Here is a 16,789-nt window from a genome sequence, read left to right as displayed (position 1 = left end):
AAAGATACAGAAAAACGTTTCGAACAAAAGTTGTTTGGTTCGAAGGGGGACATAAAGTAGTGCCATTGACTTGACCTTGAATAGTCATGTGAAGGTCACCTTCAAATTTTTAAATGGGACCCCCTATTGTTTATTATACTATCTTGTTCTACTAATTAATATGAACAATAGGGGATTCCATTTAAAAAATTAAAGGTGACCTTTACGTAACCTTTAAATGACTATCCAAGGTCAAGTCAATGGCACCACCTTATGTCCCCCTTCGAACCAAACAACTTTCGTTTGAAACATTTTTCCGTATCTTATATATTGTTGGAGATATTTGCGTGGATTATTTAAAATGAGACACCCTGTATATATAAAATATTGAGTCATCTTCTGAGTATTTTGTTGAAAAGTAAGAATTAAACTAGAAGTGTCACTCATGAGAGTTGATGAACAGATTGAATAGTGAAACCAAATTGATCAAAATTCAGACAATGTATACCGATATGTATTTTGTAACTTGAAATTTTATGAATCTTTTAACTGAATCGTGACAAATAAAATGTGTTCGCACAGCGAGCACAAAGTTTTATTCATGACTGCGGTAAAAAATTGAAGCCTGGGATAATATATTCTTATGCGAGCAATTGTTCCATTGGCAAATTTATTGTATTTGAGATCATAGGACACTTGAAATTCCTCAAGAGGAAAACTTCTCAAAAAAGTGCAAAATTTATCTGTTGGAGGAAGTTTGTAATGCAAACTCAATTTAATCGTTTATTGATTTTCCATTATCAGAATTGTGTTTACAAGATCTGATAGAACGTCGTAAACGAATCATAACGTGGAATAAATATAAAGCAAAATGACTTTATCTCTCCTCGCAAGTATCGACTTATTATGCAAGAATTTTATGCAGAGAATTATATCTCATAAGGTGTCGAAAGAATCCTAGATTCTCAATATTATCATTTATTTCGAAAACGTAGCTTATTTAGAATGTTTTACGATTGTACAGTTTAATTTTGCTTTTTTGTAATGATTAATATAAAAGTGAGTACAAGAATGCAAATGTTGTACTCCTGATACATATTAATGTTATTTAATTCATAAACACATGGACTTTAACATTATTATCCAAAAGGAAAGTTAACTAAATAATGTGTTAAAATGATGGATCTCAAAAATTTTTTTAATTGTGTGATTTTTGTTTATTCTGTATCAATATTAGGTAAATACAATCAGATTATTTGTTGTATAAAATAGCATTTGAACATTACTTGAGTTTTCTTTTAGCAAAATGGTCTTTGCTATTATTATGTTAAAAATACAATAAATAAAAGTATAGTTGAATCATAAGTAGATTTTTGTATTGAATAAAGTATTTATAATATTAGTTTTGTAATCATAGGGTAGGGGATTAGAAGTTAGTCTATCTTTAAAGTTTTCTTTTTACAGATGATAATTTTTTAGACGCCATCTTTTTCTTTGTTATGAAGATCATTTTTATAATACAGTGATGCATGCATTTATTGGCTAAGAACGTGAAATTCTTGATGCTTTTCTAAGGATGAAATTTTGTACCTAAAAAATTTTCAAGTTTTAGATGCGTATTTTTGTAATGTAATGCATGATTAACAATATATATTCGATTTTACTTGTACAACAAAATATTTAATTTTTAAAAATAGAAATTAAATGCATTAAATAGTTTAAATAAATATATATCTATTATATGTCTGATATAATAATGTAATAATTGTGTTTTTATGTAAATTAGTCTAAGATCAGCCAACTTATTTATTTATTGTTAAAAGTAAATTCTAAAATTATTAGAGAATAATAAGAAATATTTATCTAAGAAAATATCTGTAAGCAGTGGAGAAAAGTTATTTTTGTGGAATTCAGCCCTGCTTCTTTATTGAAACTTTTAGCTGAAGTTGCACCAATGCATGCTCGCGTGCAACCAGCACGATCATATCCCCGTTATATTAATAAATAAAAATCGACTGACAATTTTTATAATTTTTTTAGGTGCAATCAACTTGATCCACTCTCGCCAACTTTTCTGATAGTAAAACTGGAAGACGATTATTTTCGCATCCCAAAATCATTGAGCGTGTTTATGATGAAGGAACCGCCCCCCGAGGAAAATAATTCCAAAACTGAGTCGAAGGAAGATGAAGAAGCGAAAGAGAAGAATAGCCGCGTTGAGAAGGCTCAAAATCGCGTCGAGACCAGGAAGAGAAATAGAACCGTCATCGACGATCTGGACGACTGGGACGATCTGGATGACACACCATTGGATTTCAGGAAACGGCGCAAAGACGAGCTCTCAAAAGTGCGATCCAGCAAACACACGACTATTCCAAAGAAGAAGTCGCATATCTGCGAGATCTGTTACATCACGTTCGATCGCAAGAGCAAGCTCACTAGTCACATGTTTAAGCACAGCAACTCACGGCCGCACAAGTGTACGATCTGCTCCAAGGGCTTCAAGACCGGTGCGTATCTTTCTAGGCATATGGAGATCCACGACGAGCCCGCGCAGCTACACGCGTGCACCCTGTGCGATTTTAAGGCGCGCACGAAGCCGTATCTGAAGATACATTACATTCGCAAGCACACCGAGGACTACAACTATAGCTGCGAGCAATGTGGCAAGATGTTTAAAGTTCAGTCTGACTACACGACACACATGAAGGACCACGACACGGAGTCTTGCGTTTGCGACATATGCGGCACGTCCTATCCCAGCAAGAGTTCTCTGTACTTCCATAAGCATTACAAACACAAAACGAAAATCAAGGAGTTCGAGTGTCAGGTGTGCAGAAAGCGCTTCAAGACTCAGAAGAATCTCGACAGTCACGCTGAGCTGCACAAGATGAAGTACGTTTGTGAGCAATGCGGTATGGAGTTCAAATTCAAGTACGGCCTCACAAAGCATCTCAGGACCCACTCGGGCGAGAAGTCATATCTCTGCGCGATATGCGGCAAGACCTTTGGCTGCCTCAGCTCGCAAAAGATTCATCTGCTTACCCACGTCGGCGAGCGACCATACGTCTGCGACATCTGCGGTCAAAGCTTCACCCAGCGGTCGCCGATGATGCTGCACCGGAAGAAGCATCCCGGCGTCCATCCACCGCCGCCGCCCATAAAAATTACCAATCTCCTGCACGGCGTGCAAGATAAAATTGTTGTGAACAAAAGTGCCAAGTGACTCGCTTGTAACACGCGACGGATAAACATGTGGAATGAAGAGTGACCGTGTGGTTCGGATAACTTTTATATCTTTCTAATATATGTAATCTGAAAGCGTGTGATATGTGTGTGTAAACAAATCATTTTTTTAATGTTATCCCAGTGGCGATACATTTGTAATGTAACGCAGTTTGGACAATCCCGCCTATACAGCGGCGATAAAGTAACAACGTATTCTATTATCTTGTGACGTGTAGATTCTGAAAATGGAGGATTCATTTCTCGAAAGTACATGCTTCTATGTCGGTATGTCTGATCTTACATTCAAATTTATTAGAACATTTACTCGAAAATAAATTATACATTAATACGATATTATCATTTGACCAGATTTATAATTAAGTTATGAATCTGCAGGTATTTATTTATTCTCTAAGTTTCACAAACGTCGGTTAACTGTTAACCAGAGTCAAGGGGTAAACCGCTTACCAAAATCATGTACACCAATGTCCACTAATGCCTAGTGGGCATATCTTATTATTTTATTTTATCTTTACAATGCCCCAGCAAGGCCTAATGCCCAAAATAATGTCCAGTAATGCCGCAAATCTATACACCACATGCTCTCAGCTGTTTAACCCTCTATCAGAGTTCAGTTGACTCCTTATCTTTTTCCATCTTATTATTTAAGAAAAGACAGAGAGTCAATTAACCCTCAGTTAGCAGTTAACCGATGTTTATAAAACTAGTCTTAAGAGATTTCGAATATTTGAAGACTGTTATCATCTTATGAAATTACAAAATTATTCCGTTATTGTTTTTTTTTTAATTTTAACATTCTCGCGTTATGATTCACAATAAATCTGTTGGCGATGTAAATAGAGTATAGGAATGATGCCTGATATAATCTAATATTAGATAGTTTATTTGTAATGTTCTGCTTTATCTTGGCTTTGTTCATGTAATTACCTCTTACTTTTATATCGAGGTCTTCCAATCTTGTTTTTGTAATAGAGTTGATTGAAAAATATATCACCGTCTTTGCAACATCAAATTCAATGATATTTCTTGGAATACGGTAACATTTATCATTATATCTTGTATACTCCAGTTTTGATATTTCGGCTAAGAATGTGATATATTTTTGTCACAACGAATTTTACATTTTGTAGTATAAGAATTTTGCTTTTTATTCACAACACAAAGGAACGCGTTACATTTTCTGGCGTCTTATTTAATAAATTATTTCAATTATTGTAAATAATTCAAATTGGATAGTGAGGATATTGTCATTCGTTCAGTTTCCTCTTAATTGTTTTCAAAAAATTGTCGAAATGTGATTTTTTTCGAGAGTAATCCTCGTCGTGCTCGCTTTGATAGCAAACTTTTGCTTAGCACATGGAATGATGCAATGTACAGTATAAAATATCGATGTAAGATACTAAATAAATACATATGTTTTTAATAAATGGATATATTTGCACTTTCCGTAATTACGTGACACGTAAACTACTTCCACGAAGTCGCACATTGACTATTAAAAAAACATTTTAGATATAATGGAAAGTAAAACAATGTAATGATATATTGTTTAACTAGATGATTGTTGCAGTTTTAGGAGATTTTTGCTGCTGCAAAGGTCGCATTTAAAAACATTTAAAGATATTGAAAAAACAATTGTTATAAAAATATTTTTATATTCTGGATAAGTTACGCTAATATGAGAGGGAATATATTTTTTAAATAATTGAAAATGGAGATATAATATATATCGTGACAGAGTTAATAAATTAAATTTATAAGCATTTATAAAGCTTTGTAAATGTTTTATAAAATTTTGTTTACTATAATGCTAAATCAACTTGGAACACTTTAGGAGATTATACTACTTTAAAAAATTATATTTAGATATTAGCACAAGATAGATATTTTTTAATTAAAACAGAGTGTGGAGTAATGACAAATGTGATACAATGTATTTTCTATTTTATTCACATAATAAGAATTACTTAAATATAATACAATGAAAATTGTAAAAATGTTCGTAGCATGAAGAGAATATATTTTTAATAACAATTTAATGTTTTATACCTTATAATGTTATAATGTTCTTTGTTATAGGAAGTATAATATTTAATGGAATATACATGTGTTTTTTTACAGTAATAGACGGTACATGTCTCTGTATATACAAATATGTGTTTTGCACCAAACTGATTTACTTTTCTTATTTTTAGGTCTGTGCCACGTGATCCTCTTAAACAAAATTTTCCTGTGATTCAAAGCAAGCATCAATTTTATCTTATGCCGATGCAAGGTTCTTATGAGTTTATCGATGAAGATAAAAATAGGATTGTGGATATACCACATCTTTTGGACGTAAAAGTGGAGATTGTTGACGAGTCCGTGGAGGAGCCTGAAGAAATAAACAAACGTGGCAAACACAACTCAAATTTTGTATCAAAAATATATAATAATAATTTGAGGTGCTCGAAAAAATTTGACAAAAATTGCAATCTGAAGGATTATATGATCGTTCATAACAATGGTTATCCATACAAGTGCACAATTTGTGGATTAAACCTAAAAACTGAGACATTGTTTAAATCGCATGAGGCGTTACATGAAAGCGGCATGGATTGGTTTTATTGTGCAGACTGCGACTTTAAATTGCCAACAGCTCGAGCCTCCAGTGCTATTAGATAAAATGGCACGCTAATATATTAGTTATTACAAGTACCTACAAGTGTGTTTAGTTCTGCTCCGAATTACTTATAAAGAAGGCGGTATTCCTGAAACATATCGAGCTCCACTATATTGCTGTTGCAATTTGCAACGTATGCGATCAGATATGTGAGTGACAATTGTCATCTTACGCAACGCAAGTGTAAACGTCAGAATAAGAAAAATTATATTCATGAACACTTGAAACGTGAAGACAAGCGTTAAAATGATGAAAACCATGTGATTGTAAAGAAATGTGTGCCTGAAAAACTTGACTTATAAAAGAATGTAGCAATAGGCATCTCAAAGGGTTGAATCGTGATTTGAGTTTACCGAAGGAGAAAAAGCTGTTTTAATTTGTCCGATATCTTTTATGTTACAAAATATTGTATAAGATGAAAAGTAAAATAATCTATGTTTTAATACATGTTTTGTTTATTTAAAGATGCAGAGTAAGTTGCTAGAGTTTTATATTTCTGATATATTTTAAGATCACGAAATAATATTGTTGAAACACGCCTAATATTATAGAAATACGTATATATTTTAGTTGAGGTTGCAAGCAGTATGATGAAAACATGTTGTTACACTGAAAAAACAAGTTATCGGTGTGGCTGAATATATTTAGTTTTTGGCAGTATTTCTTTACATAAATAATATATGTTATTTATGGAAACATAAGTTTATGGAATTATTAAATATTTCATAAATATATTAACAAATATTTGCTTGACAGTCCGTGACCGTCGCATATGGTTAAATGAAAATTATTTGTTTTTATGTAACGCTTTTATCACTGTAAGGAGCAACGTAATATCAAAAAGAAGATTGAACACCCGTGTGTATAAAGAATTACTGCAATTAAAGTGAGAACTACTGCAATTAAAATCTCAAAGCTCGAGAAGAAGAAAGAACATCTTGCTATATCTGCAAGATTATTTTTAACAGAAAAGAATTTAAGCAAAAAAGCCTTATCTACATTTATGACACAATTTTCCTCAAGCTTGATTAATCGAAAGATATATTTTCTAATGCTCTCGATGACTCGCTTGACGTATCTGCATGATTTGCAAAGAGAGCAACATCCAACGTCTAAGTTGTTTTATTGGAAGAGAAAACAGTCCGATGTGTGTGTGTGTGTGTCAGAAAAAAGGCATACCATTCGTATGAATAAGAAATATTATTAAAACTATGAAAACATGAATATAAAATGTATAAATGACGTATTATTAAGATTATATTCAAGCATTAGACGAACGTAGTTGTCTACTAATGCTATAAAAATATTTATAAAAATGATGCACTTTTACAGTAAGTTCGGAAAATATATTTTTCATAATGGTCCTAATTATATATGATGTGTGTGTGTGCGTGCATGTACAATAGATGTGTATACGTACTAATATACTATAATTATTAAATACATAATTAGAATAATTATTCTGAAAGATGTATTTTCTAAACTTATTTATATAAGAAAGTACATGATGTTATACATATACATAATATAATTCATTTTATTTATTACTAGATATAAATTTTTATTAAATAAATAATTTCTTTATATTAATGCAAAGACATAAGCATATAAAATATTACATATGTTAATGTAATTAACTTTATGTATGGATGTAGCATACGCATGTGTATAAATGTATATCTACAATATGCATTTATAATTATATGGATATAATTCTAATTATAAAATTGAAAAGATTTCTAATAATTTTTATTATATCGATTTTATGTAATTCATGTTTTAGGAAATCCGTTCCTGATGCAGATAAAATGTCACGTAAAATTATTCTTGCAAAAAGATTGATGTCTGAAAGCATTTTTTTTTATTTAGAGATTTTAGAGATTAGAGATAAGAAAATGGATTGTAGAATATTCACCGATCTAGTAAAATTGTCAAGAAATGTGATAAAGAAAAACACAATGGAAGATAATAACAAATTGCTGGGTGAAGTTATCTTCAACGACAAATTTTCTTCTATCAACGAGACATACACAATAGAAGATGTGTTTTACAAGAAACTTGCTAACGGAGATTTACACATGCGATATCTGTCAGATAGTATTCGAGTAAGAAAGTAAAATGTTGCTTCACTTTGCAAGTATAAACGCCTATCATTGCTTTGAATGCACAAATTGCAGCAAGAACTTCAAGTATCAATGCAAAGTTGAAGTTACACCGACTTATCCATCAGGAGATGAATGCCAATTCGTACAGTATTTGCGTCATTGCAGTAAGTGCGATTATTGGCAAAACAAAGAGTTTAAAAGTGCATTACATTAGATAGCACATCAACGCATATAAATTTGCTTGCGAATATTATGACAAACGCTTCAAGATAGAATGGGACTTGAAGTTTCCAAGTTCTAGGTGTCTGCAATGGTTGTCAGCACATGTGCAACATTTGAAGATTCTACATAAGCCTTTACAATCACAGAAAAGTGATACGTGTAAACTAACACAAGTTTCACTGTGGCCTGCGCAGAAAGCTTTTTACCGCAACAAGAATCTTGACAGCAATACAACACGATTTACAAGACTTACGATTGTGGAAGTGCGCAGCAAAGTGTTCGCCTCAAAGAGATATTTAAAATCGTAGTGCAAAAGACCTGTATGTAGAGAGCTATATAACATAATACGACATTTGTAAAAAGTAATGTGATCTCTATTACGTGATCTAAACGTACATATGTTTTAATTTTAATCCTGTAAACTTATTTTTACTCATAATGACACATTTAGTTTTGTAAGAAGTTAATAAATATACTTGTTTTGATGTTGTATTAGAAAAAAGTATGGGCTGATAAGATAGAGCTCAAACTAATTATAAACATGTTTGATATGAAGCGATCGTATTTATTAAGAAATTATACTGCATTAAGTTATTCGAAATTTTTATCTTATATAATTTTATACAACTTCTAATTTACACAACAGACACTTTTCTTTACGTCATACAAAAGTGTAGATATGAGTTGTTAAAATTAATTTTAATGAAGTTATACATTTTTAATCCCGAAGGAAAGAAAGTTTATAATAAACAACCTCGATTCAAATTAGAAAGATGAACGAATTCGTGATTTTTGCGAATTATACAATAGTTCCACGAGATTCAATCGTATTCAAACTTTCTTGTATAAACATCTTTTCGATTCTGGAGTAAGTAGTGATTGAGATGTTTATGTCCTAACGACATCATTGAAACTAACCGCTGTATTTTAATATGTTTTAGAGAACAAAACTGCAGCAAGAAGATCTTGCAGACGGACGCTTCCGGTTGCTTTATTGTCGGAAAAGATTCGATACCAATGAGACTGTGGCAACACGCTGATGCCGGCGGTAAACTGCGCTATTCGTTAATACCGATATTAGACGACGTTAAGGCTGAGGAAGTAAAGGTAGTACCTAATGTACTACCGTTGACCTCTATTAAAGCCGAAAAGACGGAGGCTCGTCGGAGCAATCGGAGAATCAGTGGAAGCAACGTCGGTAGTTGCAGGGATTTCTCGATGCGTTTGGGCAATCAAGTCATTGATAGTTACACTTGCAACAGGTGCAATATGAAATTTCCCATGCAGTCTATGCTGAATCGCCACAAAGTGACGCACGATATGCGTTTGTGGCTCCGCAGAAAGTGTCTGAGAGAAAAATACACGCGATATTTAAAGATAAACACTCGAAGGCAGCTGAAGATGCAGAAACGTTTGCAGCAAACAAAGTACGTTTGTACACTTTGCGATTTCAACTGTAATAGATTGGCGACTTTGGATGCGCATCTAAAGAGGAAGCACCTGGCCAAGACAAATCCGAAGAAGCTCAGTTGTACGATCTGCAGTTACGAGTGTTCGAGTAAAGTGAATCTTAGCAGGCACATGAGCAAGCACAGGAACAAGAATACGACGAGTCTTGCTTGCAACATGTGCGATTTTGAATGCAAACGGAGCACTACTCTGGCGTCTCACTTGGAGAGCCATAAGAGATCTAAGAAAACTTCGGACGCGAGTTGTGCGAAACGTACAATAATGAAGTGTAGCTATACATCTCCCAAGAAGACGAGTCAATCGGATTGCTCGCACAGCCGCGGGACTGCGTTAATCTCATACCAGGATTCTAACTTGATAATTAAAAAGGAAGTTTATGCCGAGGATCGCAGCGAGACGTCGGCGATCGCTGCCGACGCCCCGAAGAAATCCAGCCAGAAAAGGCCACTCGTCGAGGAGCACTGTGATCTCTGCGATTTTACGTGCGCGAAAAAGAGTACGTTGTACTCGCATAAACGTCGACACAAGGTGGAGGACGTCAACGAGGTGTACGCGTGCAACGAGTGCGGCTTCAAGACTGCCAAGAAGTCGTCGCTGTACTCTCACATCAAGCGGAAGCACAAAGAACCGCGGTCTAGCGACGGCGACGCACAACCGGAACTGTTCTACTGCAGCCAGTGTGACTTTAAGAATAAGAACAAATACGAGTTGAAGATACACGTCGCTCGCAAGCACACGGACGACTTCAAGTTCTCTTGCGAGACATGCGGTAAAAAGTTCAAGGTCAAGGGCGACCTAACGAATCATATACGCTTCAGCCATCGGGAGCAGCCGGTGATCTGTGACGTTTGCGGCAAGATTTGTCTCAACAGCAACTCCTTGTATGTGCATCAGAAGTTCGCCCACTACAAGGCCAAGTACGAGTGTCAAATATGCAAGAGGCGTATGGTCAGCCAGGAGAATCTCAACGAGCATATGCTTAGACAGCACGAGCGCAAGGAGAACGTGGTGTGCGAGGAGTGTGGCAAGACTTTCTCGCGGAACAGCAGATTGAAGGTGCACATGAGGATCCATACTGGCGACAAACCATACAGCTGCACCATCTGCAAGAAGTCCTTCGCCCGCAGGACAGCTCTCAAGCAGCACCTGCTCATCCATACCGGCATTAGGCCGTACGTGTGCGATATTTGCGGCAAGGCCTTCACTCAAAAGCCGGGTCTGATCAGCCACAGGAAATCGCATCCGGGTTCCCATCCACCTCTGCCACGCGTCCTCATCGACCACATCCTGAACGATTTTATGAACGGCTGACGCGGCGATTGACCGACGTAAAATTTGCACGAGCGATTTCGAGGAATGTAGGTGACAACAATGTATAGAAGATAAATGTGCTCGTGTAATTGATATATTCATGTATAATACTATACAAATGAGATTACTCTCATTATATGATTTTTTTATCCGAGTGATATCTAGACATAATGATATCTGCCATCTAGATATAGTGATATATACCTATCATAAAACAAAGCGATGTATTATTCGCAGAGAATTTTAATTGCCTTATGTAAATGAATATCTTAAACGTATTTTTTTTTTAGATTATCATCAGTATACATATAAACATTGTGTCAAAAATTCTGTAAACGAAATCTCTTTCTAAAGCTTTGTTAATTTGTTACGTTATGCATTATATTATTACCATATCTGATATATTATTACCATAGCTGATTTGTTTATTGGATGTCATGTTAAAAAAGAATTATTAGTACTTGAAATTTTTCGAAATGATGTATTTGTATACTGTTTATAAAGCCATTGGTTGTTAGATAATCATTAATTGTTCCTGTTAATTTATTTGTTATTTTTCATCTGGAAACATCCATATTCTAAATGCATGCATGCATAAAATTATTGTACAATTATTCGCGTTTGTAAGTACGATAAATCTATTGTGAGAGGGTGTTTAGATTTTAATATCGGAATAGTATATTTTCTTATGTATAGCGCGCAATATTTATACCCTAGATTTAATTACTTTTATACATATATGTATGATTAACTATAACCCAATGTGATTTCAGCGAATATACAGTATGTGTAAATTACTACAAAATAGAGGTTTTCGTTTATTGCTAGGAATAAGCGTGAACTATTCCCGCCGTTGATTGTAATTCTTCAGAGATTAGAAAAAAAAGCCATTGAAAAATGATGTATAAATAATTAACAAAGTCTAAAATTTATGTTTTATCTGGAATGTGCACCTTGTCCATTTATGTAAAATGGTCCTTTATTCTTAAATATCGAGCGTTTGTTTAGAGGTATAGAAGGAATCGCGAAAGAAACATTTTTCACTTCATAGTAAAATTCTTAACTAACATGTTGTATGATTTTCAGGGTCATAAATGGAAATGGACATTTTTTGTATGGCAAAGAATCTATTCCAATGCAACCATGGAAAATAGTTGATTTTGAAGGATGCCTCTATTATGCCTTCCTTCCAACAAATCACACGACAAAACTGGTAGAAGAAAATCAACGTGATCAGAAACAGGAAGTACAACAGGAGCATGGCGAAATGTTGAAAGTTAACGTTGATAATACAGAAAACTTTCAAATTGTAAGTGATAATAATACGACATATACGGACACGAACAATTTTTACGCCATAAAGGTGGAAAATGATAAAACATTTTCAATGGACGAGTCAATAGCTACGGACGAAGACCAATCGTACGTTGAGGAAGACAAGGTCTACGCTTGTGACGAGTGCAACATTTGCTTTCCCGTAATGCAGATGTTAAAGTGTCATCAGGACACGGTGCATGAACAGAACGAACAAAATGTTGAGAATGTTACGTACAACTGTATCTTTTGCAGCTATGAGAGCACCAACAAGTCAACCTTGAAATCGCACATCAGCAGAAAACATTCCACGAAACGCATGATCCGTGAAAAAGGCAAACTCAGAACAGTTATTAAGCCACAGGAATACTCGTGCGACACTTGCGGGTACAAGTGTCCAAGTCGACGACGGCTGAAGGAGCATCTCGCTCGCAAACATGGTTCCGACTACAAGTACGATTGCGAGTACTGCGGCAAAAAATTTAAAGTAAAGAGCGACATGAGATTGCACGTGCGTTTCAAGCACAAGGAGGCCCCGACAATGTGCGACGTTTGCGGCAAGACCTGTTCTAATAGCAATTCGTTGTACGTACATCAAAAATGGGCGCATTTTAAGCCCAAGTATGAGTGCGAGATCTGCAAGAGGCGTATGGTTACGCAGGAGAATCTGGATCAGCATATACTGCTTCAACATGAGCGTAGAGAGAGCTTCGTGTGCGAGGAGTGCGGGAAATCGTTCTCGGAGAATCACCGACTGAAACAGCACATGATGACCCATACCGGCGATCGACCATACGACTGTCACATCTGCGGCAAAGCCTTTGCGCGTAGGACTGCTTTCAGGCAGCATTTGTTAATTCATACAGGGAAACGGCCGTATGTTTGTGATATTTGTGGTAAAGCCTTCACGCAAAAGCCTGGATTAATATGTCATCGAAAATCTCATCCTGGAGTACATCCTCCTTTACCAGTGGTGCACATTGATCACATTATCAATGATTTCATGAAGAAGGAATGATTATACAGTACAAATAAAAATCAAGCATAATCACTGTATGTCTCACACATTTGTTTTTAAAATGCATAGTTTTTTTTTAAATTTTGGGGTTTCCATACTTTTTCCTCACTCTGTATATTAAAAATTTGAGATTTTGAACATTTACTTGTATTGTCGACACTTTTATACCTTTCATTGACTATCTCACATTGATTAAGTAAATTAATATATACATAATATTTTATTTGCTGTTTAATGAAATTTATTGTTTCCGGATTTTAATAAAAAGGATAATTATTGTCGATAATGTGAAAAAAAGAGTTTCAAGGGAAAGTTACTCCTAAGTTAATAATGATTTGTTATTGATACATTGATACTTTTATACTGAAAAATTATTAGGAATAATATGTGTACGTACAATCTTCAAATATACTTAAGTTCTTTCTTATGATAAATGTAATTATTGTATAAAATAATATGTATTGGCAGTATAAGTTACAACAATGTGATAAACAGCAAAATGTATTTTAATAAAAATCTCGATGAGAAAAATTTATTTGTATATTAACATTACATATCTTTTTATAAAACCTTAATTGCAAAATTTTTTTACAAACGCAAATTTTCTGTACTGTAAAAAATAAATTTTAATAAAATGCTTTTACAAATTTGTTTTATGCGACACAGAAATGATATGTAATAATCAATTGCATGTAAGTATTATATAATAAAATATATATTAGAATTTACACTCTTTGTAAGATAAAATAGTATATAAATTTACATATTGAAAGAGTTTCAGGTGTGCTTACAGAAATTGGAAGCAGACGGTACCGTTCTTGTGTTGTTTTCATAACGTTTTAGCAAAGAATTGTGTCTGATTTATTTAGTTAGTTTCCCTTAAATTGGCGTAAGTAACATTAGGAATGATCAAATATTCTTATGGAATCATCTTATTAATATTTATTTTTATTTTTATTTCAGGGAAATCAATTATAGGCTTTTGAAATAATGTTTGTCTTTATGAAAAAAAATCTATGATTATAAGATCTTATTATCAATAAAATATTTTTTCGATATGTATTTTGACAGACTACGACTAAAAATATTTTTAAAACATCAAAGTAGTAGTTTTAAAGCTGCGACATGTTTTCAATTTTATACTGTTTCTTCACAAATTTCTATAATGAACATAATCGCAATTAATTTCTCTGAAATAAGTAACTTTTCTCTTCCAAAACCTTTTACGATTAGTTCTGAGAATTTCTACGATATGTAACACTATCGAGGCAGTCAAGAGTTATTTATGAAGCGTAAAAAATAATTATTACAAATTCATCAAGTTCCAAATTTTGCTGCTACACTTTTTAAAATCTATTTTTATATATTATAAAATTATATTAATACGCTGTACATCGAACAGCCTATTGTAGAAAATTTATGCTAACTTAAGTCCGTTTTGTTGTACATATTATATTTAATTTTTTTGTAAAAATAAATATGTCGTAATTATTCCATGTTACCCCTAAGCATCCCACATTGACCAAAATTTCTACTTTTAAACCCCGAAGAGAGGGGTGAGAATAATTTTAATTCCGTTCGTACCAATGTGTCTTCGCAAATTTTAGATTCGAATGTAAGTAGTCCAAGATCTATGTACTTTCCAACTGTAGAACCGTAATAAAGATATGTCTTTGTAATGTTGTAGGAAATCGACAGCGAATATCTCTGTCAACGAAGCGGCCGCGAGCAGAACTAGAGCGAAAATGTCGATTTGGAAACGCAAAGAAGAAACGAAAACGCAGAAGAATTGCAAAAAACGCCCTGCGCTCGGCTGCGACGTCTGTCCTAAACGCTTCAAGAGCAAGTACTTGTTGAAACAGCACAAACTCACGCATACGGCGGAGATCGCCCACGGATGCAAGACGGATGTGAAAGAGAATTCCGCGCTCACCGACACGGTGCCGCGAAACCAGGAAGCACTCTCGTGCGTAATGTGCGACTTTCGCTGCAACAAGAGGTCCACGATGATCGCGCATCTCTCTGAGAAGCACGAGGCCATGGACAACGACAGGTTCGCCAGCAGCAAGCGTGAATTCACCTGCATCGTCTGCGGCCTGGTATGCGCCCGCAAGGAGACCCTGAGGTCGCACTTCGTTCGCAAGCATACCCAGCATTACGGTTACTCGTGTGAGCACTGCGGCAAGGAGTTTAAGATCAAGGGCGACCTCACCACGCATACCAGACTGAACCACCGGGAGTCGCCAGTGATGTGCGACGTCTGCGGCAAGACTTGCCGTAACAGCCACAGTCTGTACACCCATCAGAAGCACGCGCATTACAAGGCGAAGTACGAGTGCCCGCTGTGCCATCGGCGCCTCGTCACTCAGGAGAATTTGGATCAGCACGTGCTGACGCAGCACGAGAGGAAGGAGAAGTCGGTATGCGAGGAGTGCGGCAAGACGTTCTTCGAGAATTACGATCTGAGGAAGCACATGAGGATCCACACGGGCGATAAGCCGTACAGCTGCACGGTCTGCGGCAGAGCGTTCGCCAGGCACAGTAGTCTGAGCCAGCATCTTCTTCTACATACCGGCGAGCGTATCTACTCGTGCGACGTGTGCAACAAGTCGTTTGCTCAGAAGGCGGGTCTCATCTGTCACAGGAAAATTCATTCGGGCGTTCTGCCGCCCCTGCCGGTCATACATATCGATCATATACTGAAGGAGTTCATTAAGAAATAAAATGAAAAGCGCGACTTGAATGTCGGTGCCTTACGATCTTTTTCGTTTAGCTCATATGATGAATAAACGATCAAATAATATAAGAATCACATCTCTGTGTCCAATATAGATATGTTACTGAGCGTGATTAATCGCTGAAACGTAGAGAAAGAAAACACCAAGAACAAGGCATTTGCTTGTAATGTATAATTGGTATTGATATGGAAAATTCAAATAAACCGAGTTAGTCTATTTTTATTTGCTTAATTTTATTAGAGCCGATTGTTCCAGTTTCTTGGTAAGTTAACTAATAGTTAATTCATATACATATGTCTTTGTTTTTTTCTTCAAATTGGACAAAGATAGACATATAATTTAACTTGGTTTACCGTGAAGTTGGAACCGGCCCTTAGTTCACGGAAAAAATATGTAGCTACCGTAGCTAAAAACTGCACGTGGCAACTAAATTTCAGTTGTAAAATATGAACAGCTAATATTTAGTTGTGATAGTTATTAAAAAATATTTTTTGTTACTGTACTTATTGTATTATGTGCGGCAGCAAACCATTTGTTGTGTTTTAGAAATTTACAGTTACGGCAGCAAAAATTTTTAGCACACCATGATTAGCTACGGTAGCGAAATGTTTTTAGCGTGTAGTTTTATTTGTTAAAGTTAAAAGCAATAAAGTGATAAAAAAATTATAGAGTTCATAATCAAATAAATAATGGGAAAGTTTCCGTGTGAATTGTTATTCAT

General features: G+C 35.0%; 3 protein-coding genes across 3 annotated transcripts in view; all 3 read left to right on the top strand.

Annotated features, from left to right (window-relative positions):
• Positions 1-11,939, top strand: part of LOC105559114 — a 42,081-nt gene extending 30,142 nt beyond the window's left edge. Inside the window, exons 3-8 of the mRNA XM_012007178.1 lie at positions 2,020-3,201; positions 5,308-5,310; positions 5,424-5,623; positions 7,760-8,003; positions 8,068-8,142; positions 9,159-11,939. Of these exons, the coding sequence (XP_011862568.1) occupies positions 2,020-3,201; positions 5,308-5,310; positions 5,424-5,623; positions 7,760-8,003; positions 8,068-8,142; positions 9,159-10,998 (3,544 nt within the window). The 3' untranslated portion in view covers positions 10,999-11,939. The remainder of the gene's footprint in view (positions 1-2,019; positions 3,202-5,307; positions 5,311-5,423; positions 5,624-7,759; positions 8,004-8,067; positions 8,143-9,158) is intronic.
• LOC105559104 (zinc finger protein 530-like) lies at positions 10,966-13,871 on the top strand. The gene is made up of 2 exons (XM_012007165.1): positions 10,966-11,045; positions 12,085-13,871. Coding segments are annotated over exons 1-2 (1,248 nt in total). The 5' UTR covers positions 10,966-11,043; the 3' UTR covers positions 13,331-13,871.
• A 1,204-nt stretch (positions 13,872-15,075) lies between these two features.
• Positions 15,076-16,053, top strand: LOC105559113 (gastrula zinc finger protein XlCGF7.1-like). The gene has a single exon (XM_012007177.1). The coding sequence runs from the start codon at positions 15,076-15,078 to the stop codon at positions 16,051-16,053; it is 978 nt and encodes a 325-aa protein (XP_011862567.1).
• The last annotated feature ends 736 nt before the right edge of the window (positions 16,054-16,789 follow it).

This window comes from Vollenhovia emeryi, unplaced genomic scaffold (assembly GCF_000949405.1).
Source record: "Vollenhovia emeryi isolate VEMERY1.0 unplaced genomic scaffold, V.emery_V1.0 DF939290.1, whole genome shotgun sequence".
NCBI lineage: Eukaryota > Metazoa > Arthropoda > Insecta > Hymenoptera > Formicidae > Vollenhovia > Vollenhovia emeryi.
The sequence above is the reverse complement of the archived record's forward strand: the minus strand, read 5'-3'. Positions and strand labels throughout refer to the sequence as shown.